The sequence below is a fragment of the Pipra filicauda genome, unplaced genomic scaffold (assembly GCF_003945595.2).
Source record: "Pipra filicauda isolate LSUMZ 115617 unplaced genomic scaffold, ASM394559v2 scaffold735_size141612_pilon, whole genome shotgun sequence".
Classification (NCBI taxonomy): domain Eukaryota; kingdom Metazoa; phylum Chordata; class Aves; order Passeriformes; family Pipridae; genus Pipra; species Pipra filicauda.
The window spans coordinates 32,452-56,849 of NW_024104904.1; the positions used below are offsets into that span (position 1 = coordinate 32,452).

General features: G+C 57.0%; 1 protein-coding gene across 5 annotated transcripts in view; it reads left to right on the top strand.

Annotated features, from left to right (window-relative positions):
• The window catches only part of LOC113982203 (SH3 and multiple ankyrin repeat domains protein 3-like), a 90,161-nt gene that overhangs the window by 11,034 nt on the left and 54,729 nt on the right, over nt 1-24,398 (top strand). For 4 of the 5 annotated variants that reach the window (XR_005566543.1, XM_039389515.1, XM_039389517.1 and 1 more), the window contains exons 2-3: nt 1,275-1,350; nt 22,044-22,126. Coding sequence is in view for 4 of the 5 variants with exons in the window: in XM_039389515.1 (XP_039245449.1) it covers nt 1,275-1,350; nt 22,044-22,126 (159 nt within the window). In the remaining variant the exon portion in view is untranslated. Of the gene's footprint in view, nt 1-1,274; nt 1,351-21,755; nt 22,127-24,398 lie in introns of those variants that run through there. The other variant, XM_039389513.1, reaches the window with a different exon arrangement.

Here is a 24,398-nt window from a genome sequence, read left to right on the forward strand (position 1 = left end):
CCGAGGCTGCTCCCTGCTGCCGTCGTCTGGGCACTCCCAGCAACGGAGCCGGAGCTTCCCAGGCATTCCCAGGCAGCTGCCTCCTTTCCCTGGGAATTTCCCCTCAGCTCAGGGCTGGGAACCCCCCGGAGCGGGGTGGGAATGGTGAGGGGCTTCCCGGGCTGATCCAGGTGGAGGTTTCCCTCCTTTGACTCCTCCTGCGTTTATCAGTCCACGACTTCTTTCCAGTAATTCCTTTCCAGTAAGATGAATTCCATGGTTCTTTGGGACAGTTTCTCCCAGGAGCTCAGGGACAGGAGGACCCCCCGGTCGGAAGCTTCGTGGGGAGCCCCCACGTCCCCCTGCTCCGTCAGGCTCCGGGAAATCTCCTTCCAGACTGGGTAACACACGTGGGGCTGGAATAACACCTTGGATCACTGGGAATGCTCCCGAGCTGCGCCTCGCTCACCCCACTGTCCTTGTCCCTGCTGGGGGTCTCTGTGCACCCACCTCCTCCTGGGGGGTTTCCAGAGCACCCCCAGCACTCCCGGGATGCTGCAATTCCCACGGGTTGGGACCTCCCTGTTCCCATCACGTCCCCCTCGGTAAACTGGGAGTTTTGAGCACATTTCCCCCTTCACGGATTTGTTTATGGATTGTGCACCTGGGCCCCTCGGTGTGCATGGAAAACACCTGGAAAAGTAGAAACACTGGGGAACAGAAGCCCCTCAGGGTGTTCCGGGCGCCGTGGCTGTGCCGGGGAGCGGTGCCAGGGTTCCACAGGGAAGCAGTTCCTGGCGTCTCTCTGCATTCCCAGCTTTCCTTCCTCATGAATCCCCCGTGCCCAGAGAGCTGGTGACCACCAGGTGAGCAGGAAGGCTCTCAGGGTTGTTGCCACCCCTCCTGGGGGAGCCCCATCCCTCCGTGCCGAGGGGTGGGAGGGGGACGTGTCCGGCTGGAAGCGGGGCAGGAACGTGGCTGCTCCCTTGGGACCTGCAGCTGAGTTTGCCTCTCCCATCTGGGGGCTCCTCTTTGACTCCCCTCGGTGAAATGGGAATGCCTTGATGTGGTTCAGGAGTTTTGGGGCCGGGATCTGAGGAGGGATCTGGGAAGGATCCCGGGAGCTGTGTGTGTGCCTGCAGGGCTGGGCACGGGCACGGGGCCGATCACTCCCTCACACATCATTATTTATTGATAGAATTCCTGCATGGAAACGGGATTCACTCGGCTCGTGGCCCCGTCAGGGAAGCAGAAAGCACAGGGAAGTGATTTGGGATGTGTCTTTTTCCTTGCAGAAACCAGAGAAGACAGAACCAAGCGGCTCTTCCGACATTATACTGTGGGCTCTTACGACACCTTCACCTCTCACAGGTAAGGAGCAGCACCTTTGGCATCCCAAGGAGGTTCATTTCCATGGAAAAAGTCTCTCTTTCTCCTGACAGAGCATTTTGTGTCCGTGGGAAGGAAACTTTTCTGGTTGGTTTGGTCAGTTATAGCCTAAACAAGTCCTGGCTGAGGCTGAGGTGAACAGGGAGCCTGGCTCCTGTCTCAGTTGAGGATGGAACGTTCTGGAGAAGTTTTGGGGTTCTCCAGGGGCCGAGGAACCCGGTCTGGGTGCAGGTGCAGCTTTGCTCTGAGGGGGAGAGGAGGAGGTTGGTGTGCAGGGATGGCCTGGGGGCACCGGAGCGCTTGGATGTGCCGGGGGTGTTCCTGGGCTTTGAGGTGCTCTCCAGGGATATCCTGGGATTGGCACCTGAGCAGGCTCACCCTGGCATGGTGAGAGGCCAGACCTTTGGGAAGATGGTCAGAGTGCCCAGGGGATGAGCTGGGACAGCAGAGGTGACGTTGCTGGTTCTTTGTCCTGTCGGATGCAGATCTGGGAGTGGTTGGATTCAGGAGCGTGCTGTGGCACTGGGGTTCTGTGTTTGAGGGATGAACGTAGGGACACTCTGGAATATGCTCCTCAGAGCTGCTGTTCATGGGGGGATCTGGCTGGGGGTGGTTGTTCCTGGTGTGACAGGAGCGAGTCGTGAGGAGCCATTGGACAAAAATTAATGTCTCCTGAACTCCTGGGGCTCTCCCACAAAGTGTGTCCTGCCTGACTGGGCTGCTCATCCCAGATCTGTCTGCCTGGCTCTGGTTTGACTCCAAGGAATGTGTGTCACTTGTTTGGATTTCCAAAAATCCCGGGATCTGCTACTTCGGGGCTGTTGGTACTGGAGTGAGAGGGAAAGTGCTGCTGTGGCTCAGAAAACACTAAAGAAGAGAAAAAAAGGGGGAAAAAATGATCCACTTCCACCGTGGCCAAAGGCTCCAGGGAACCCCCAGAAGGTCTGTGCTGGGGTCACTGGTGGCTCTTGGTCTTAAAGAGCAGGAAATGGGTGAAAAATTGAAAATGAGTCAAAATGCTGTTCTTTGAGTGAGGGAAGAGCAGGTGGGTGGGATTGGATCAAACGGGGTTGATAAACAGTGTGACAGTAAAAGAGATTTATTTTGGCGCAGGGAAGGGAACACACACCAGGAGAAACACTGTGAGGAGCTCTTGCCCAGGATTTGCAATTCCTCAGGAATAAAGGTCTGATGTCACCGTGACATCACAGGGCAAACATCTGCTGGAGCACTGAGGCTCCAGAACCAGCCCAAGGAGGTCAGAAAGTGGAACTGAAGCAGCTGGGGAGGAGGGTCCTGATCAACAGCAGCTGAATCCCAGCATGGAAAAGTGAGAAGCAAATTCTGTGGGGAAGAACCAGGAGTGGGGTCTCACGTGCAGGGAGGTGTTGGACTGACTTCTGCTCAGCCTTTGGGGATTGCTTTGACTCCAGGCCAAACCTCCAGAATTAAATTGAGTTTGTGGAATTGTTTGGAAAGGAAAAAAAAAAACCCTCCAGAATTGTGAATTAATAACTATGGATATCATGGAATGACAGAATGGTGTGGGTGGGAAGGGACATTAAAGCCCATCTTGTTCCAACCCCAGGGACACCTTCCACTAGCCCAGGTTGCTCCAAGCCCTGTCCATCCTGGCCTTGGACACTTCCAGGGGGTAACCACAACCTTTTTGGGCAACCTGAGCATGTTCCTGCAGCGAGGAGGTTGGACTGGGTGACCTAAGGCATTCCTTCCAAGCTCAGGAGTTCTGGGAGTCTCCTGGTGCAGCTTTGAGCCCATGTGGAGGAGGAAGGATGGAGTGGAGTCATCTCCCACGGGTGGGTGAGCCCCTGTCCCACCTGCTTTCCAGCTGAGTCCCTCAGGGCAGAGGGCTCTGGGAGCAGGGTGGGGATGTTCGGGGGGGGCAGTTTGGCTCCAAGTGGCTCCATTTCCCCAGAAGGTCCTCACAGGGCAGGGAAGGAGGTTGTGGGCACATGTGTGCCCTTACCTGCACCCTGAGCAGGTCTTTCCATCCTGGACTCCTCCAGGACTGTCTGCAGGATTCCAAGCCTCTTCTGCACCCCAGTCACCCCTGTCTTCTTGAAGATCCAGTTGGTCTTGGCATTCCCAGGCAGCCCATGGAACCATGGAATGGTTTGGGTTGGAAGAGACCTCACAGATCATCTCTTCCCAAGCCCAGGGCCTGCCAAGTCCTGGTGAGCTGGTGGAGCCTGGCTGGGACCTGCTGGTGCCACCACTGGCTGTGACACCCACAGGTCTTGGGGGGTGACCTGGAACTCATGGGAGGGTTTGAGCTGCACCCCCGTGGTGTGGTGGGTGCTTGTGGAGCTCCACCAGGAGCTGCGTGATCCTGGTGGATCCTTCCCAGCTCAGGTGATCCAGGCACGAGGAGCTGGAGCTGCAGGTCCCTCAGGTCGGGATCGTGGTGGCCTGTGGCAGGTGCTTTGTGCAGGTTTGGGAGCAGAATAAACCACTCAGTGTCCTGCTCAGAGTCTTCCTGAGCCAGAGTTGATGTCCTTGTGTTTTAGAGCCTTTAATGGATCGTTATTCCCTTCATTTTCCCAATGATGTGCAGCTGGAGTGGTTGAACCCCCCTCCTGCAATGGAGTCCCCATCCCTGGAGGTGTCCCAGGAAGGCCTGGCCGTGGCACTCAGTGCTCTGGGCTGGGGGCCAAGGTGGGGATGGGGCCCGGGGTGGATCCATGGGCTGGGAGGACTTTTCCAGCCTCTGGGATCCTGGGATTCTGAGAAGGTGCTGGGGTTGGCTGGGTGGAGCAGTGGAGGAGCTGCTGCTGTGTCCTCTGCTCCTGCTGTGCCAAAATACAGGGTGGAGACAGGAAAGGTGAAAGAAAGTCCTGAAGGCCCAGGTTAAGGTTCATGGTTCGTGCCCAGGTTGCTCTGAGCGTGGTGTGAGGACTCACCTTAACAAATTGGGAAAAAAACCTGGATTTTTCCCCATTTTTTTTAACCCTGAAGCACTCGGGCCAACAGATCCCTTGGGAGCAGAGCTAAGAAATAACCAGGGTGCTGTGGGATCACTGCAGCACGTCAGCAGCACCATTTCCAGGAGGGAGCTTATCCCACCATCCCCAACTTCACTTCAGGTCTCAGCCGTGGGAGAGCATTAACATAATGACAGTGTGTGAGGAGCAACTTAGAAAAGTGCTCGAGAAAATTCCACCCCGGCGGGTTGGGATTCCAGGGAGAGCTCTGGAAGCAGTGCCAGGGTTGAGTGGATGCCCCGGGAAGCGGAGCAGGGCCATGGGCTGGCCGATGGAGCTGGGGATGGGATGGGATTTCCTCTCTTTGGCTTAACGAGGTGAACGGAGAGCTTGGGGTGTGGGGGATACTCGGGGACACGGGCAGCTATCAGAACAGACAACATCAGAACAGAGGTCGGGGCCTGTGTGTGGAATTGGCCTCTGGGGCAGCAAAGCCTCTGAGATGTGACTTCACCACAGACCGTCGGGATGAGCTGAGGGAGAAACTCCCCTTGGATGGGTTCCCACCTCTCCCTGATGTCCCTTGGAGCTGCAACTGCTGGTAAAGACCAAGCACGAGGCTGCTACAAAGCCTGGGATGCACCCAAGGTCACCAGAGGGCAACCAGAGCCTTCCCCATCCTCTGAGGGTGAGGAGGGACAGGGCTCGGCCACCCTCGATGGTCCTGCTGGTCCCTCCCAACCCGGAATGTTCCGGGGCTCTGAACCTCATCCGGGCTGGACTCGGCACGAGGCAGCAGGGAGGGGAGCCTGAGCTTGTCCTTAGCAGGAAGAGGCAATCCCAGGGGGAATTGGCTCCTCTGATGACCCGTGTTATGGGAGGAGGAGATTAAAGGGATCCGAAATTACCTCCGGAACGAAGGGCCCACGTTGTGCTCGGCACAGCTGGGAAGGAGGAGAATTGGGAGCAAGGGACAATTCGGGATTTATTTTGTTTCCTATTATTCAGTCTCGGGGATTAGTTGACCAGGGAGAGAGATTACAGCCGTGAGCATCCACGGGCCATCTGGATGGGCCTCCCCTGGAAAAGAGGGAAAACATGAGGGATCTCTAAGCAGGGATTTCTCTGCCCTCACATGCTGTGACTGGCCAAAATAGTGCACAGAATTATGGAATAATCGAGGCTGGAAGGGTTGTCTGCAGGTTTCTGGCACAGCTGGTGACCCAGAGCAGGTTTCTTCACGTGTCTCCAAGGCTGGAAGTTCCACAGGGCCCACGAGGGCTGAGTTTCCAGGGGGAAAAAGCTTTCCCTGTAGTATCTCCTTTCAATCCGTGGTGCTTTGGTTCGTGTTGTTGCCTCTTGTCCCATCCCTGGGTGCCCCTGGGGGTCCCTTTCTCTCACTGCAGCAGCGAGGTGTCCACCACGGAATCATGGAATTGTTAAGGTTGGAAAGGACCTTTAGGGTCATCAGCCCAGCACCACCACCACGTCCACAGCCATCCCAAGTGCCACATCCACACGTTTGGTGAACACTTCCAGGGATGGGGACTCCACCCCTGCCCTGGGCAGCTGTGCCAGGGCTTTACAACCCTTCCCATGAAACAGATTTTCCCTGATATCTGATTAAAACCTCCCTGGCTCAGCTTGAGGCCGTTTCCTCTCAACCTGTCACCCGTTCCCTGGGAGAAGAGGTGTTCCTTCAGCACTTTCCATATTTACTGTCTGCTCTGGCCTGTCGTTCCCTGTGGGTTCAGGATTGGTGGTAAAGCCCCTGAGCAGTTGGAATTCTCCCCAGTTCCTGCTCCAGTGAGTTCCCATCCAGGAGGCAAGCAGCAAAGAGGGGGGAATGGCATTGACTTTTCCCATTGTTCTGTCTCCATGACTGATGGGAAAGCAGGAGAGGATCCATGTTCCAGGCAGGACTTGGCCTCAGGGATGGCCAAAAATACCTCTGAAAAAGGAGTTTCGTGGTCAGAAGTGAATTTTTGGGGGCGAATTTTTGGTGAGTGTTGTGGCAGTGGAGGTGCTGTCTGGGCTGAAGGGGAGGGGTCCCTGTTCCCATTGGGATGGGGCTCCCAGGTCAGGCCCATCTCCCTGGGAAAGGCAGTTTGCACTGGGCTGGTGCAGCATCATTTCTATGGCAACAGGAGAGTGGAGGGAGGGAATGAAATCTCTTCCTGAAAAGGCTCCTGTGTAATCCCACTTGTCACATCAAAGTGCCTTTGGAAGAGTCTGCTCAGATCTTCTGCTGAGCAGCAGCTTCCGGGAGCACTTCCCTCCTTCAGGGAGAGCTACAGCGGAGAATCCTGGAATCCTGGAATGCTTTGGGTGGGAAGGGACCTTAAAGCCCATCCAGTGCCACCCCTGCCATGGGCAGGGACACCTTCCACCGGCCCAGGTTGCTCCAAGCCCCGTCCAACGTGGCCTGGGACACTTCCAGGGATCCAGGGGCAGCCACAGCTTCTCTGGGGCCTCCTCACCCTCCCAGCCAGGAATTCCTTCCCAGTATCCCACCTAAACCTACTCTCTTTCACACAGAGTGGGAAAAGTGAGTCCCTTGTGCCAGAATTCTCTGCTTTCCCTGAAATTTAGAATTTCAGAACTGGTGGAGAACGTGAGGCTTCACGTTTGTCCAAGAAATAGGATCACTTCCCATCCCTGGAAGTGTCCAAGGCCAGGTTGGCCAGGGCTTGGAGCAACCTGGGCTGGTGGAAGGTGTCCCTGCCCATAGCAGAGGGTGGCACTGGGTGGGCAGGTGATCCTGTGATCCAATGCTCTCCTTGGGCTGAGAGAGGAGCCCGAGCTGAGCAGCTCCAGCCTCCAGAGCTGCCTGTTAATGGTTAAAGGAGCATCAGAAAAGGCCTCGTTAATCCCTGTTCCTTCTCTCCTTAAAAGAGCCACTCAGGACGAATGGCAGGTTGAAGAGGAGGTCCGGGGAAACCAGAACCAGTCTGTCCAAAAATGATTTGCCAGGGGCACAAAGGCCAGTGGGGTTTCCCTTTGGTTTTCCCTCCCTTTCTGCAGCCGAGCGCTGGATCCCAGGAAGGCGTTTTTGCTCCCAAACATTCTGGAGCCACGAGGCTTCTCAGCAGGCAGGAGCAGGGCAGCAGCTGATGACACACACAGGAGGTTGGAAAGAAGGGAAAAAATAGGAAGTCTACTAAAAATAGTGTTTTACTTCATCACAGAGTCCCAGGATGGGTTGGTTGGAAAGGACCTTAAAGCTCATCCAATCCCACCCCCTGCCGTGGGCAGGGACACCTTCCACTAGCCCAGGTATCTCCAAGCCCCGTCCAACCTGGCCTTGGACACTTCCAGGGATCCAGGGGCAGCCACAGCTTGTCTCCTGTGGGAACCCACAGTGTGGGAGTCTCTTACTCACAGTTGTAATTTACTCACCCGAATAACGAAGAATTAGAAAAGGTTCAGAGCCAATAAACGAGGGTGACCCAAAGCAGGGACCACATCTGAGAAGAGATTAAATCAGCTGGAACTCTCAGAGGTGCCCAGGGAAGATGTGACAGAGAGTTTTATGAAACCATGAGTAGGCAATGAGAAGGTGAACAGGGAACAATAGTGATTGCTCAGTACAAAGGGATGAGGTGGCACTCGGTGGAATTAGCAGGCAGAAAGATTAAAATAAAACAAAGTACTTTGTCACACTGCAGGTGATTAAATTGGAGGATTTATTCCTGCTGCATGTTGTGGAGGCCAAAAATATAAATGGATTCGAACTGGGAGTGCAAAATTAGTGAGGAGGAAAGTGGTGACCAAGAAACGCCGTGAGCTGTGGAGGGGCTGGAGATGGGATGACTCTTCTCCCAGGGAACAAGGGAAAAATGAGAGGAAACAGCCTCAGGGGGAGTTCAGGTTGGCCATGAGGAGGAATTTGTTGCTGGAAAGGGTGGTGAGGCCTTGGCAGGGGCTGCCCAGGGAGGTTTGGAGTGCCCAGCCCTGGAGGTGTCCCAGGAAGGCCTGGCCGTGGCACTCAGTGCTCTGGGCTGGGGGACAAGGTGGGGATGGGGCCCAGGGGGGATCCATGGGCTGGGAGGGCTTTTCCAACCTCAGGGATCCTGGGATTCTGAGGAATGTGGTGGCTGGCTGTCAGAAGAAGGTGCCACATGGTGGTCCCTGATCTTGTCTTCTCTTTCCATGCTCTTTCCCTGCTGTTTGTTCCTGACTGGTACCCGTGAGGGGAGGGGGGGGCTGCAGGTTTCCCTTCTGCTCCTTCAGAGAATCCCAGGATGGTTTGGGAGGAAGGGACCTTAAATCCCATACAGCCCCACCCCTGCCATGGGTAGGGACACCTTCCACCAGCCCAGGTTGTTCCAAGCCCCGTCCAACCTGGCCTTGGACACTTCCAGGGATCCAGGGGCAGCCACAGCTTCTCTGGGCAACCTGGGCCAGGGCCTGCCCACCCTCAAACCACGTCTGACCTGAGTGATTCTGTGATTCCCTGAGAACAGGAGAGGTTTTGTGAATTGTTTGTTTTAAACAACTTTGCCAGGCTCTCCTTTGGGCCGGTGCTGTCCTGAGGATCAGCTGCAGCGCCTGCTCCTGGTCTGTGGTGGCATTTTTGTGCCACCATCACGTGCTGGAGTTCAGCTGCTGTAGCTCTTCCAGGGAAGTCACTCGTGACTTGTGCTGAGATGACAGGGAAGGATAATTCAGCCCCTGTGATAGATCTGCCAGAGACACACGTTGGGAGAGCAGGGACTGAAAATGGGATGCAAATCACCTCATCAGAGCAGAACTGCTGTGCTGGCTCTTCCAGCACTGCCTTACCCATGAGAGCTTGGTCTGACCAGAATCCCAGAACCCCTGAGGCTGGAAAAGCCCTCCCAGCCCATGGATCCACCCTGGGCCCCATCCCCACCTTGTCCCCCAGCCCAGAGCACTGAGTGCCACGGCCAGGCCTTCCTGGGACACCTCCAGGGCTGGGCACTCCAAACCTCCCTGGGCTGCCAAGGCCTCCCCACCCTTTCCAGCAACAAATTCCTCCTCAGCCCCAACCTGACCCTCCCCTGGCCCAGCCTGAGGCCGTTTCCCCTTGGCCTGGCCCTTGTTCCCTGGCAGCAGAGCCCGACCCCCCCCGGCTCCCCCCTCCTGGCAGGGACTTGCAGAGCCAGAAGGTCCCCCCTGAGCCTCCTTTGCTCCAGGATGAGCCCCCCCAGCTCCCTCAGCCCCTCCTGCTGCTCCAGACCCTTCCCAGCTCCCTTCCCTTCCCTGCACACGCTCCAGCCCCTCCAGGTCTCTCCTGGCTGAGGGCCCAGAACTGCCCCCGGGATTCCAGGGGGGCCTCCCCAGTTCCCAGCACAGGAACATCCCATGGGGTTGTGGTGACCCAAGAGTAGGACCCGACTCTTCACTCAGTATTGAGCTGGGTGTGAGGACCCCATGGCCAAAGGTCCTTTCTGGGCATCTCTCCTCGGTGGGGCCACCCCGATGGACACACACCTTCCTTGAGGCAGGAGTTGGGACTGTGGAGGCTGCCAGGGGGGTGGAACTGGGCACTGCCATGTCCTGCTCCCAGACGTGACCCCAGTGTCCACTTCTGGATTATCCCAGGATCGTAATTCCCTGGACAGGTGGGGATCTCCTCCCAAGGGCTGTGACCTGTGCAGGGCCAGGCAGCCCTGGAGTTCAAACAACAGTAGTAACCTCTCTTTGTCTTGTGATTTGAATTTAGGCCAGTGAGTAAAACATTGGATTTGCTGACATCACTTATGGGGATTTGAAAGTGGCTTCTTGGCCCGACTTCTGTCGGAGATGCTGAGGAAGAGCAGATCCATTGCAGGGGAATGATGATATCTGGTGCTGGCACGGCACATAAAGGCCAAGGAGGGCTTCAGAGGGGTGAGGGAAAATCCAATCAGCAAATGGGAAATTGGATGTTTCAGTCGGAGATGCCATTTGATAATGGGTCCCGCTGGGATTCCAGAAGAGCTGTTTTCATCCCCGGGAAATTAAATATCCTGCTTTCTCCAGTGGCTTTCACAGATCTGGTGGCAAGAGAAGGTTGAACTTCAGACCTTGGAGGCAGCTGACTCGGGGAATCAGAGTTATTGAGGTTGGAAAAGCCCTCTGAGATCATCGAGTCCAACCATACCCAGCTCTGCAAAAGCCACCACTGACCCATGTCCCCAAGTGCCACATCCACAGGGCTTTGAAATCCCTCCAGGGATGGGGACTCCAGCCTGTTCCAATACCTGACCACCCTTTCCAGCAAGAAATTCCTTCTGATGTCCAACCTGACGCTGCCCTGGTGCCGCTCCTGCTGCTCCAGCCCCTTCCCAGCTCCCTTCCCTTCCCTGCACACGCTCCAGCCCCTCCAGGTCTCTCCTGTCTGAGGGGCCCAGAACTGCCCCCAGGATTCCAGGGGTGTTCCCCAGTGCCCAGCACAGAGGAGGGGGGGTTTTACTGGTTTCCTGGCTGTGCCTGAAGAGCTGAAGCACCAAACCAGCCCCGATGGTGGCAAAGCCTCAGCGAATCCAGTGTGTGCCCATCACAGGGGTGAGAAGGGTCATCCCTCTGCCCCGTGGTCCCTGAGGGCACCACAATGGCCCTGGGGAGGTGTTTGAGGAGCCCAGTGTCCCCTCTGTGTCCTGGCCACACTCAGGTCACCTCCAGCTGGTGTCTGTGTGGCCCAGAGCCCGAGCAGGAGCTGCCCAGCCATCCCTGGAGCACGGGATCTGTCCCAGGGATCCCTCCCCGGGAGCAGCAGAGCTCCCCATGTGTGAGCTGCAGACATTTGCATATATGAATATTAAGGGCCACGTGCCCAGCAGGGATAACAAGGCAACAAGTCCCTGCTGGGCTGGGGGATGATTTGGCGTGGGAGGGAATTACTGCTGGGGCTGCAGGGCAGGAGAGATTCCAAGCACAACCCGTCCCCCTGCCCGGCTCCTGCCTGGGAATGCCTTGGGAAAGGGGTTTCCTGGTGAGTTGTTTCGTTAGGAATGTTAATTAACTTTCAGGCTGGTGATTACTTGGATGGTTGATCTTTCTTTTAAAAAAATCAGTATTCTGCTCGTTTTCCCGAAGTTTCTGCGGCGTTTATGTTGTTTCCTGTCTTTTTAGGAATATTTATCAGCATCCTGTTCCCTCCGTGTTCCCATGGGGGAAGTATTAATTAGCCAAGTGTTGGTGCAAGTCTTAATCAGCAAAGTTTTCCCATTCCTGTTTCTGTCTCGAGGTTTGTCATGGCGGGGTCTCCACAAAGAGAGGCTTCTTCCCTTCCTTGTTTTTTAAACTGATGTGGACCAAAAGAATCATGGAATCTTTAGAATATGAGCTGGGGCTGGAGAAGCTCTCCCAGACCACTGAGTCCAAACTGTGGCCAATCCCCACCTTGTCCCCCAGCCCAGAGCACTGAGTGCCATGTCCAGGCCTTCCTTGGATGACCTGCTGCCAGGGAACAAGGGCCAGGCCAAGGGGAAACGGCCTCAGGCTGGGCCAGGGGAGGGTCAGGGTGGGGCTGAGGAGGAATTTGTTGCTGGAAAGGGCTGTCAGGCCTTGGCAGGGGCTGCCCAGGGAGGTTTGGAGTGCCCAGCCCTGGAGGTGTCCCAGGAAGGCCTGGCCGTGGCACTCAGTGCTCTGGGCTGGGGGACAAGGTGGGGATGGGGCCCAGGGTGGATTCATGGGCTGGGAGGGCTTTTCCAACCTCAGGGATTCTGTGAAAATCAAATGAACTGTTTTTCTCACGGTGTCTTTGCTGGTTGGAAACCCTCTGCAAACCCTGAGTGTGAAATTACTGGGAGAGGAGAGAGAAAAAAAAAAGGTTTTGTTTCTGGGTGTTCATATTCTAAACAGAGATGACAAAACATGCAGTGAGAGCCAGAGTTGTGTTAACTTAAAGTTACTCTTAATTACAGTAAGAAGTTAATGATAATTATTATGGAGGAAATGTGTCAGACCCAGGGGAAACACAGTATTAGAATGAGAATTGTGGAAATTACTGGATATCGTGAGTACGACATGGAAACCTGAGTCCAGGGAGGAGAAACTGTGGTGGAGGCAGCAGTGTGGGGATCACAGAATCCTGGAATGGTTTGGGTGGGAAGGGACCTTAAAGCCCATCCAGTGCCATGGGCAGGGACACCTTCTACCAGCCCAGGTTGCTCCAACCTGGCCTTGGACACTTCCAGGGATCCAGGGGCAGCCACAGCTTCTCTGGGCAACCTGTGCCAGGGCCTGCCCACCCTCCCAGCCAGCAATTCCTTCCCAATATCCCATCTAACCCTGCCCTCTGTGTCTGTGACCCCTGATGGGGACATCCCAACATTCCAAGGGTCTTTCCTGTGGCCAGTCTGATGGGCAGCCTCGGTGGGTCCGTGTGTGCACTCAGGGAGGTGCCCGACCTCGGAGCTGGCACCTGCTGCTGCTGGGAATTCTGTCCAGGGCCACTCTGAGGGGGAGAGCTGAGACATGGACATTTTATCTGCTGGCACACTCATGGTGGGCACAGCCATCCATGGCACCACCAGGGCTTTGTAAAGGTCCCCTCTGACTCATCCCGGGAATCAGCCGATGACAAGAGTCTGCTGGCACCGGGAATCATCCCCGTGGATGCCAGAACAGCCAGGGAGCAGCTGCAGCCTGAGGTGCTCCATCCACGAGTCTGTGCTCTTGGAAAAATTAAATAATTGCTATTGAGCCCTTGGAGAATTAGGACTTAATTGGTTAAATCTCGAGTTGCAGCAGCACCCCTGGGAAAACAGGAGGATGTGTAGGATGGAGTGGGGCCTCGCTTAGGACCCGTTTCAGCTCCTGCGTGGCAAGTGGTGCCTGTTGGAGGCAGAAGCTGGACAGGGCAGCAGGCCCAGGGAATGAGGGGTTATCTGAGCCCTGGGAAGCTGGATCCAGCTCTGTCCTTTCCCACTGGCAGCTCCTGGCCGTGTCCAGCAGAGCTCCCCGTGCCCAGCTCAGCTGTGCCCAGGCCTTGGGGGTCTCCACAGCAGCTCCTCGTGTCCATGTCCTGCCTGGGGATGCCAGGGAGCCCAGGGCTCATCCTGGCTGAGGGCAGGGAATCCTCATTCCCCCTTCTGCTGGGGACCTGTCACCTCACCAGTGGCCAGGGGGGTTGGAATAAGGTCCAGTCTGGGATCTCTCTCCAGCCACGAGACCATGGGAGAAGTGGATGAATTTCTTGGGAGTGTGAAGAAGGAAGGTGTTTAAGGCTGTGGATCATCCCTTCCCACCACTCTTCATGGAATCATGGAATATCCTGAGCTGGAAGGGACCCACAGGATCATCGATCCAACTCCTGGCCCTGCACAGACACCCCAACAATCCCACCCTGGCCCTGAGTTGTCCAAACACTCCTGGAGCTCTGGGGCTGTGACCACTGCCCTGGAATGGTTTCCCAGTGCCAGAGGGCAGGGTTAGATGGGATATTGGGAAGGAATTCCTGGCTATGAGAGTAGGGAGGCCCTGGCCCAGGTTGCCCAGAGAAGCTGTGGCTGCCCCTGGATCCCTGGAAGTGTCCAAGGGTAGGTTGGACAGGGCTTGGAGCAACCTGGGCTGGTGGAAGGTGTCCCTGCCCATGGCAGGGGGTTGGAATGAGATGAGCTTTGAGGTCCCTTCCAACCCAGACCATCCTGGGATTCTGTGGTCCCAGTTTTCTTGCATACTTTCCCAGAATGGGGGATCAGAGTTACCACGATTATTTAACATGTGGGGTCACCTTGGCTGTGCCAGTGGCAGAAAATTCCATGTCCAGCTCACTTGGCTCATCATTCCTGACTGTTGTAGGACGTTGGGCTGAGACTCTTCCTCCAGCTGTGCTCCATATCCCCAAATCCTTCTCCCTGGTGTTGATGGTCAGCTCAGAGCCGGGGATTTTGGGTAGGAATGATTTTTTCCCACGTGCATCAGTTTTTCTCCACCTCACTGTTCATTGATTTTATGAAGATTCTACTGCTCCCCGTGGTTTTCCTCATCTCTATTATCCTGAATAATTGAGCATCATCAGCAAACCTTCTTCCCTCTCCTTCCTCCCTCCCTCCTGAACCATCTGGGGCCGGGCTGAGCCGTGAACGTCCTGGCCCCGATCCCGGGAGGCTCCGCCGCTGCCCTTTCCTCTGATGTGAAATCCAATCATTTATCTGGAACCTTTTAAGAAATTTAACACGTAAAAAAACCCTTCCTTTTCATCCCTCGGCACCTTCACTTCCTCGAGAGGTTTTAATGAGAGACCTTTCCGAGTGCCTTTGGAGATCTGAGCGGACGCGGGTGGAGTTTTTCTCCTCAGGTTAATTGGATCTCGGCTCCTTTTCCCACTGCTCATCCCCCCTGGCTGGCTGGAACGTCACCCCTCGCCCTGCTCGGGTGCTGGTGGGTCTCTGGAATCTGGTTGTGGTTCTGTGGGTGTTTATTTCCAGTGAGGACTTTGCTAAAGGTGCTGCTGAAGAGATGGTGGAGTTTGGTCAACTCCTCCTGGTGTGATCCAGCTGGAGGCTGCAGGAGACACTTCCCAGCAATGTGGATTCAAACCCTTCCTCACTGAGGGGTTCTGAGGACCCAGAGGGCTCCCTGGTGTTGTTGACAGGAGCACTGAGTGTTGGGGTTTTCCCCCTTTTCTGCAGAATCCCAGAATTGCTGAAGGTGGGAAGGGACCTCCTTTACCCACACTGAATGTGCTTTGTCACGGGATCCCAGGATGGTTTAGTTTGGGAGGGGCCCTAAATCCCATCCAGCCCCACCCCTGCCATGGGCAGGGACACCTTCCACCAGCCCAGGTTGCTCCAAGCCCCAGCCAACCTGGCCTTGGACACTTCCAGGGATCCAGGGGCAGCCACAGCTTCTCTGGGCAACCTGGGCCAGGGCCTGCCCACCCTCCCAGCCAGCAATTCCTTCCCAATATCCCCTCTAACCCTGCCCTCTGGCACTGGGAAACCATTCCAGGGCAGTGGTCACAGCCCCAAGGCTGCCAGAGCTCCAGGAGTGTTTGGACAACATTCTCAGGGCCAGGGTGGGATTGTTGGGGTGTCTGTGCAGGGCCAGGCTGAGGATCCCTGTGGGTCCCTTCCAGGGCCTAAAGGGGCTCCAGGAGAGCTGGAGAGGGACTGGGGACAAGGCCTGGAGGGACAGGACACAGGGAATGGCTTCCCAGTGCCAGAGGGCAGGGTTGGGTGGGATATTGGGAAGGAATTGCTGTCTGGGAGGGTGGGAGGCCCTGGCCCAGGTTGCCCAGAGCATCTGTGGCTGCCCCTGGATCTCTGGAAGTGTCCAAGGGCAGGCTGGACAGGGCTTGGAGCATCCTGGGCTATGGGAGGTGTCCCTGCCCATGGCAGGGATGGCACTGGGTGACCTTTCAAGTCCGTCCCACCCAACCCAGTCCATGGTTTTTGTTCCATAACCTCCCATGGAGAATCTTGGGTTTGGGGTCTGCCTGTGAGTATCTGACACTTCTGAATGTGAAACCCTCCCCCAGCAGGGACCACAAATCCTGTGTAGGTTCTGTGTCAGGGCTGTGCCTTCCCTGGGTGCTGCTCTGTCCCAGGGCCATCTGACCCCGGGGAGGTTCCCACAGAATTCCCACTCTGGCTGCACTTGCAAACTGATTTCCTGAGTTTTGCTGCCATTTGGGAGTCGTTCCACAGCTCCATATTTGGGCTGCTGTGCTGTTTCCACATTTAACCTGCAGGAGATCACGATTCTTCCCATGTTCCTCCTCTGAAAAGCTTTGGGCTGTGCAGGGAGAATTCCTGGGTTCCGCTCTCCCCGTTTCCCTGTTGTTGAGCCTTTCCTGCCCTCTCCCAGTCCGTGGAGTTTATCTGTGCCGTGTCCCCAGCACGGTCCCTTTCGCAGCCCCATCTCTCTCCTGGGATAAATCCACGTTGTAGGATTTGGGTTTCCCAGGCCTTGTTTTTATTATCCCCACAAAGTGCCTCGTTCTTCCAGGACCCGTCGGGGGCGAGGGCCCGACCCCGTGGGCTCTGATCTCCTGGGTCGTTGTCCTGTCCCTGACAGGTGACAGTTCCTGTGCCATCCCCCTGTCCATGACCATTCCCTGGCTAAGCAGGATGGGTTTCCTGGGCAGGTGGCCCATTCCCAGCTCTGAGGGGTGTTTGTTCCCTCATCTCTCCCGGCGCTTCTGCTCATCCCCCGCCGACGTCGGCGTTGAACAAAGAGGTTCCTGTGGAGCAGAATTCCCACAGGTGACTCCAGCTCTGACAGGGATCAGAGCCTTCCTTTGCCTCCTTTTTTGGCAAATCCCAGTTTGCTGAAGATGTGACTGTGAGGGACGGGCTGAGCTGATTCCTCGTCCCCTCCGGTGCCAGGTGGGATAAACCTGGGATCAGACCCAGCTTTGCCTGTCCAGCTCTTCCCGTAAAAATCCAGCACAAACAGCTTCTTCCTGCTGCCATAAATGTCCCCCTGGTTTTTCCGGGATTTATCTTCTGTGCCTCTCTGGCTGCTCTTCGGTGTTCCCAGCAAGCATCCCAAGCTTTTTCAGTGTCCCCGAATTCAGAGTCCAGGCAAAACATGTCTTGGACTTTCTGAGGCTTCTTGTTCCCTTGATGCCCTAAAAATTACTGGCTTAGTGGCTTTAAATGGAATCAGTCCAGTGCTGAAAATGTTCTGGAAAACTGTCCATGTTCCAAAAGGGAAGGTGCTGCTTTTCCCTGCCTTTTGTTGCTGGTTTTCCTCCCTCTCTGCAGTAGCTGATCCTCAGGATTTCTCTGGTGCTCCAGCTGGGACTGAGCAGTGCTGCTCTGGGGCTTTTTAGTGGTGTCTGAAGTGGTGTGACCAGTCCTGGAGGGAATGTGATCCCAAAGAGCACATCCTTCCCAGGGGCTTCTGCTCTTCCAGGTCGGGGGAATGTGTGACTGGAAGTGGTTTCTTCTGGAGTTTCAGCCCCTTCTCAGCTGCCACTTTGGTTTTGATGTGGTTCCTAATCAGGGCCTTGATGAGCTGCCTCCTGAGGGAATTAAGCAGAAAGTCTGGGTGATGCCAATCAGGGCCTCAGGACCTTGGAGCCTGAGGAGAAAAGGCTCCAGGGAGAGCTGAGAGCCCCTGGCAGGGCCTAAAGGGGCTCCAGGAGAGCTGGAGAGGGACTGGGGACAAGGCCTGGAGGGACAGGACACAGGGAATGGCTTCCCAGTGCCAGAGGGCAGGGATGGATGGGATATTGGGAAGGAATTGCTGGCTGGGAGGGTGGGGAGGCCCTGGCCCAGGTTGCCCAGAGAAGCTGTGGCTGCCCCTGGATCCCTGGAAGTGTCCAAGGCCAGGTTGGACAGGGCTTGGAGCATCCTGGGCTGGTGGAAGGTGTCCCTGCCCATGGCAGGGTGGCACTGGGTGGGCTTTAAGGTCCCTTCCCACTCAACCCATTCTAGGATTCAGACATAAAAGGCCCATCAGGAAAATAAAAACCTGTTTGGGTTGATCCACTTGATTTCTCCCAGGAGAAAATGTTTCAGAGGTGCCACACAACTTCCTGGTGGAAACACCTGTGGAGGACAGGAATGGCTGGGGAGGGAAGGCCCCTCACTGGGGACTTCTAAATGAATGTCCCTCAAGAAAAACTGAAGTTGAGCTGAAGCTGATGCTGGTGTAGAGATCCTGGAACCCCAGAGCCCCTGAGGCTGGAAAAGCCATCCTAGCCCATGGATCCCCCCTGGGCCCCATCCCCACCTTGTCCCCAGCCCAGAGCACTGAGTGCCACGGCCAGGCCTTCCTGGGACACCTCCAGGGCTGGGCACTCCAAACCTCCCTGGGCAGCCCCTGCCAAGGCCTCCCCACCCTTTCCACGAGGAAAGGTGAGCAGGGACACCTTCCACCATCCAACCTGGCCTTGAGCACTTCCAGGTGTCCTCCTCAGGACTCTCCGCTCGTGCCCCCCATCCTTTGGGCCATGTGGGGTCAGGGCCGGGCGGGGGGATCGTTACCTAACCCGGGACCACGTCACGGGGCTGTGGGGGCGGCCCTGGGGGGGTGGGAGCTGCTCGCCCCGGCCCGCCCGGCTCGGGGTGCAGCCGTGCCAGTCACTGGAGCCAGGGGTGCCATTCATCTGGCAGAGGTGGGGGCGGCCCTGGGAGCAGGGGATGAATCACAGCTCCATTGACTTCACTCCCAGCTCTCCATTGAGTCTAAAAGGAGCCCGGAGCCGTCGCTGGGGGTGCTCGTGTTCTCCTCGCCCACGGTTAACTCGCTGCCTCCCGGGGCCCCTCCGGCGGGGAGGGGATGGATCCAGGGCCTGGACAGCATTCCTGGGGTGTATCCCCAGTCAGGCCCTCAGCCTGGCTCACCAGAGGGTGACACAACTCTGAGACGGTGTTGGAGGCCTCTCCTGCCTCCAGCTTGCCCAGGCTCCTTCTGCATCTCCCGTTTTCGTTCCCATAGTTTTCCCTGCAGCACTTTGCGCTTTTCCTTCATTCCCTGCTGCTTTCCAGACCGTTTCTCCAGTGGCAGCACCACGTGAATCCAAACCTGCTCTTCCAACGTGCTGCTGCCCTCTCTGCTGGGACCTTCTGCACGCTGAAGTTCACTCTCTGTTCCCTCCTAACGCTCGGTGAGCACGTTGAGCTCATCCCAAGGCAGACCCCGGTGAAATCCCGCTTGATCCATCCTTGCAGTTCAGCAGTGAAAAATGTGCCAATGCAGCTCTTTCCTCACCTTGCAGAGGTTTCTATCCCCTTGGTTTTTTATGGGAATGCCTTGTGAGGGTGTTGGGAATGCTCTGCTGCCATCAGGCTCCGTGTGGCAGCTCTGCCTTTCCCATGGTCAGGAGACCCGTTATTGTCCCCCAGAAATTGGGTTCCTCTGGCACATCCCGTTCCCTCTGATCCATTCCACCTCCTGTTTGTCACCTGGATGGTTTATTAAACCTCTCTGCTGTTTGTTAGAGGATTTGCCAGGGAATTAAAGATGAGTTGCTTCGTTTTAGGCTTCCTTTGATCTTTCTGCTGCCTGTTTATAAAGATGAGCATCATCCTTTGTGAGGCTCTCCAGGAATGCCAAGCATGCCAGGTGAGCTCTGAGACAGCCATGGCACGAGTCAGGCACTTTCTGCCACCTCAGTGAGTTTCCCCAGGCCCAGAGAGTTGAAACAAACTCTAAATTCTTCCAACTGCTGGGTTTTTTTTTACTGGAAAGTCAGAGCTTGGCTTTGCTGTTCTGGTGCCACCAGGAGTTGACTGGAGCTGGTTTGTACAGACCTAACCATGGTATATTTGAGTTGTTCACTTAGGTCATGGAATTATAGAATGATTTGGGTTGGAAAGGGCCTTAAAGGTCATCTAGTCCTGCCCCCCACGGGCAGGGAACCTTCCACTAGAGCAGGTTACTCCAAGCTCTGTCCTAGATCATAGAAACCTGGAATTCCTTGGATTGGAAGGGACCTTAAAGTGCCACCCTTGCCATGGGCAGGGACACCTTCCATTATCCAGGCTGCTCCAATCCCCATCCAGCCTGGCCTTGGACACTTCCAGGGATCCAGGGGCAGCCACAACTGCTTGGATTCAGGAATTACAGTGTGAGGTTGTCCCGCTCTCCTTACTTGGACACGAGGGTTGTGTCACTGGAGTGACCTTTCCCAGGCATGGGAATCTACTTCCAGAGGGCTGCCCTACACCTGGAAAGGAGGATTTTGTTGGAGGGGGAAGAGTTTCACACCTATTGAGGAGCAGCTGCATAACCAGCTGTGCCTTTGGGGCAGGAGATGTGTGAGGTGACATGAGTGGGGGGCTCCGTGACACCCTTAAAGTGCTTCCCAGCTCTGTTGGAGTTTCTCCATGTCTGGGTACTTCGTTGCATGAAGTCCCTGGCTTTTCAGATTCCCTGTTTTCCGTGGATAATGTGGAAGCACATCCGTAATTACAGCACGAAGTGAAGTATCAGGGAATTGCAGGGAATTCAGGCTCTGTGTCGCTTTACATTCCATGGATGACGTTTGTATGTCCTCGTATGTAATCCCCGTGTGCATCAGCTTTTGGGATGCCCTTCCCCGGCTCTGGAAAACGCAGGAATATTTCTATATTCCTTGTAGGAGCCGGGTGCTGTCGTGGCGTTGCCGGCAGGACTGGTGGGATTGGGATGCCTGGAAATGCTGCAGGTGGGCGGATGCAGAGGAGGGTCCTGTCCCGGTGCCCGTCGGTCACGGGGAGCACACACGGGAACGTGGTGATCCCTGACCGTCCCTCCGGCACCACCCGCTGCCTCCCCACCCCTGTGCCAGCCCTCCGGGTCCCTGCGGGTGGCACGGGTGTCCCTGGCAGGTGATCCCTTCCCTCCGGAGGGGCAGGAGGAGCGGGGAGGGGGAGGCGTGTGCCGGCCCCGGTACCGCAGTGTGATTCCCGCTGCTCCGTGCCAGCTCCTGGATACACATCCCCTGGATACACATCCCCTGGATACACATCCCCTCCCTCTGCCCCCTCGCTCTGCCCGTGCCGTGGCAGGGAGGCTCTGGGGGGGATTCGTTCCCGCTGCCACGCTCCGGGCAGATCCTTCGCTGCCGGTCCTGGCCCTGCCGGGGATCCTCCCCATCCCCATCCCCATCGTTCCCATCCCTCTCCAGCACAGTGGGAAGGGGATGCAGCAGCCCCTTCACCCGGGGACGAGCAGGGAGATTCACTTCTCCATCTCTTGATGGCTCTCCATCCCTCCCATCGCTCTCCAGCACAGTGGGAAGGGGATGCAGCAGCCCCTTCACCCGGGGACGAGCAGGGAGATTCACTTCTCCATCTCTTGATCGCTCCCCATCCCTCCCATCGCTCTCCAGCACAGTGGGAAGGGGATGCAGCAGCCCCTTCACCCGGGGACGAGCGGGGGGCTTCGCTTCTCCATCTCTTGATCGCTCCCCTTCTCTCCCACCGCTCCATCTCTCCCATCGCTCCCTCCTCGCCGCTCCCGCTTTGGCTCCTTGTGCCGCCTCCCCCCTTTCCCGGCGCTGCCGAGAGCCGGACCCGGGTCCCTGATTAATTCGGCTCTGATGTCAGACATGCGGCTCTGCTGGGAGGGATTTGCAGAGGGCTGCGTTTGCTCCGAGCGTCCCCCTCCCGTCCCCCCCTCGCCCCTCCCGCCGCACGTCGATGGCATTTGGGGAAGGGGCTCCGGTGGGCGCCGGCCCCGCGGAGCTGCCGCTGCTCCACCCGCCGCTGGATCCTCCCGGTTCTTCCCCGCCGGTGCCTTTGTTAAAGTGGGACAAGGAAATGCATCCCCCCTGCTCCTGGCAGACCGTCACTTAGCAACGCGGCGGGGAGGGGGGGGGATTTTAGGAGAAGATCCGAGCGCCGGGATGAGGATTTAAACTCTGCCGTGCTCAACTCACCAAAGAGGCACCTTCTCCTTTTCGTCGAGCGGCCGATTTTTTTTTTCTCCGCGTGAGAGGCAACCGGGAAGTCTGAGAGAGCCGATCCCCCGATGCCCCCCCACGCTCCGGGCAGCCTTTAAAGGGGATCCCGAGGGGATCTGTATCCCTGCATTCCTATGCAGGTGACTGCGAGGGGGCCCGGTGGGCAGCAGGGTGATCCAGGCAGCCGGGGCTTTCCTCCTCCTCCTCCTCCTCCTCCTCCTCCTCCACGCTGAGGGAAAGTAGCTTTTCGTCTTTTTTCATTCTGACTTTGGGCAAAAGGGAGGGGAGGGGAAGCAGCTTGAGCCCAACTCCCCGCTGAGATGAGACGGTGGATGAGAAGAGGTCTCCTTGTCACAGGCACAAAGGCCACCTCCGCCTGGCAGCATGGTGCTGAAATCTAACCCTGGCATCATTCTCTTGTGCTCTTTCCTGCCCAGTGACTACATCATTGAGGAGAAGACGGCCGTGCTGCAGAAGAGGGAGCATGAGGGATTCGGGTTTGTATTGCGAGGGGCCAAAGGTAAGGGCTGCTTCTTTCGCTGGCTCTGGGGCTGGGGCGGGAAGCGCCTTCTCCTCACCCTGCCCGGGCTCCGGATCCCCAAATTCCCGTGCCCGGCAGCCCTGGGCATTAGGGGCTCTTTAGGGGACTCTCTTCTCCGGCTCTCTCCTTGCCCGGGTGCCGTCGTGGCGGGCGGGCATCGCTCACACTTTCCGGGGGGTTCTGGTGCGGATGCTGCTCTTGGTGGCTTTGAGATCCCGGGAATGTTCACTCCTCCCCGTTCCCCGGGAGCGTGACCCGGGTGCAGCCCCGTGGCATCCGTGGCGTTTTCGGTTCAAATGCTGGAAGTGTTTCACTGTACTTTGGCTGGGGGGAGTTGGGGGTCCTTTGAGGAGCCCTGGTGGTGCTGGGGTTCCCCGGGGAAAATCGGGAGAGGTGTGTCCCGCAGCTCCCACCGTCCCTTCCATCCCGTACCGCTCATTCCCGGGGCACCCCGGGGTGCTCCCGTGGCCGGACCTCGGGTGGGTGGTTCCTGTGGCTTCTCCTGCCAGAAATCCATCTTTGTACTGCAAAAAAAGAGGCCCTTGGGGACCGGGAATGAATGTGCTCCTATGGATACAGGGAACGGGCTTCGGCTCCCGTGCTCGGGAGGCAGGAACGCCTCCGGCCGGAGAGCCCCGTCCCTCCCCGGCACTTCCAGGCTCTTGGAAGCAGAGGGACAGTGGGAGCAGGGGGACAATGGTGCAGCTCTGTCCCTTCCATGTAGGATGTAGCAAGGTGTGGGAGGGAAAGCTGGAAGCAGCTCCTGGGGAGTGCTGCTCCTTCCCCGGACCTCGGTGCGGCTGCGGATTCGGGCTTTGATCTCCGGGGGGGAATTTCGGGGGGGATTCCTGGATCGCCTTTGTTCTGCCCATGGAAGGGCTCGGTGCCGGTGGGTGTGTTTGCATCCCTGTTGGAATATGGTTGCTGTCTCTTCCTCCCTCTCTCTCCCCTTCCCTATGGATGTGACATACGTGTCTGTCCGTGTGTAGCATGAAGTGAAACTTCACGGCTCAAAATGGCATCCATTTTTTTTCCCGGATCAATCTTGCCCCTATTGTGTTGGGAAAAATGGATACGTTTAGTCCCGTTGCCCATTTTCCCCCCCCTTTTTTTTTTTTTATTTTTTCCTTCTTTACCCTCCCGACGTTTTCAGGCTCTGCCTCTCCCTTTGTCTGCCGAGGCTGAAGGCAGGACCGGGAGCGGATGAAGTGGGCGTGTGGCTGTGTGGGATTTGGGAATCCTGGCGGTGCTGCAGGGCACCGGGAAGCGCGTGGCTGCAGAGGGTCGTGGCGTGGAAGCCGTCGGAGCGTGGGCACGGTCTGGGAGGCTCCCCGAGCCCCTCAGGGAGCAGCGTTCCCTCCACAGGGAGGTGAATGTGGTGGCTCGGGTCCCCCCCGTGTCTCCCAGCCCCTCATCCCGGTGCTCCGTGGGGTTCGGGCTGGAAGGAGCTCTGGGACTGTCTGCGTGGCCCCGTCGGTGTCACCACCACTCCACTGAGGGAAAACCGCTTAAGGAATCGTGGTGTGAAGAGGAAAAAGGGGTCTGGAAATGGGGGGATCAGAGGATCATCCCTTGCAGGGGTGGGAGATGGATATTGTGGACTCAGCTGGATGATCCTCAAAGGAATCTGCTCTTCGTGCTGCAGGGAGGGTGTGAAAATCCTTCCTGGCTTCTCTCAGTCCTGCTGAGGGTTCGTTCCTTCCCCAGCCCGAGTCTGTCCCTGTGAACCCCTCCAGGAAGAGGGCTCAGGCTCTGCACCATCCTGGAGAACCAGCCCTTCCCAGCCCATCCCGTCTCCACCTCTGCCCCGTTCCGGAGGAGGTGACATCCCGGTCAGACCAGCTGAGCCTTTGGACAGAGCTTATTTTATTTCATCCTGGTGTCTGCAGGGGATGAGCTGCAGCATTTGGACCTGGGGCTTCCCTGCAGCCATTGCCTGGGAATGCCCAGAGGAGCTGTGGCTGCCCCTGGATCCCTGGAAGTGTCCCAGGCCAGGCTGGAGCAACCTGGGCTAGTGGAAAATGTCCCTGCCCATGGCAGGGGTAGCACTGGATGGGCTTTCAGGTCCCTTCCCACCCAAACCATCCTGGGATTCCATGATTAGGGAATCCTGTGGAGCAAATGGGAGGGGCTGGAGCAGCCCCTTCTCCCCGTGATGAGCCAGAGGATTCACTTCTCCATCCCTTGGCCCAGAGAGGTCCCAGCCTGTCACACACTCAAATCAGGGACCTGCTCAAGGTGCTGAAAGGCA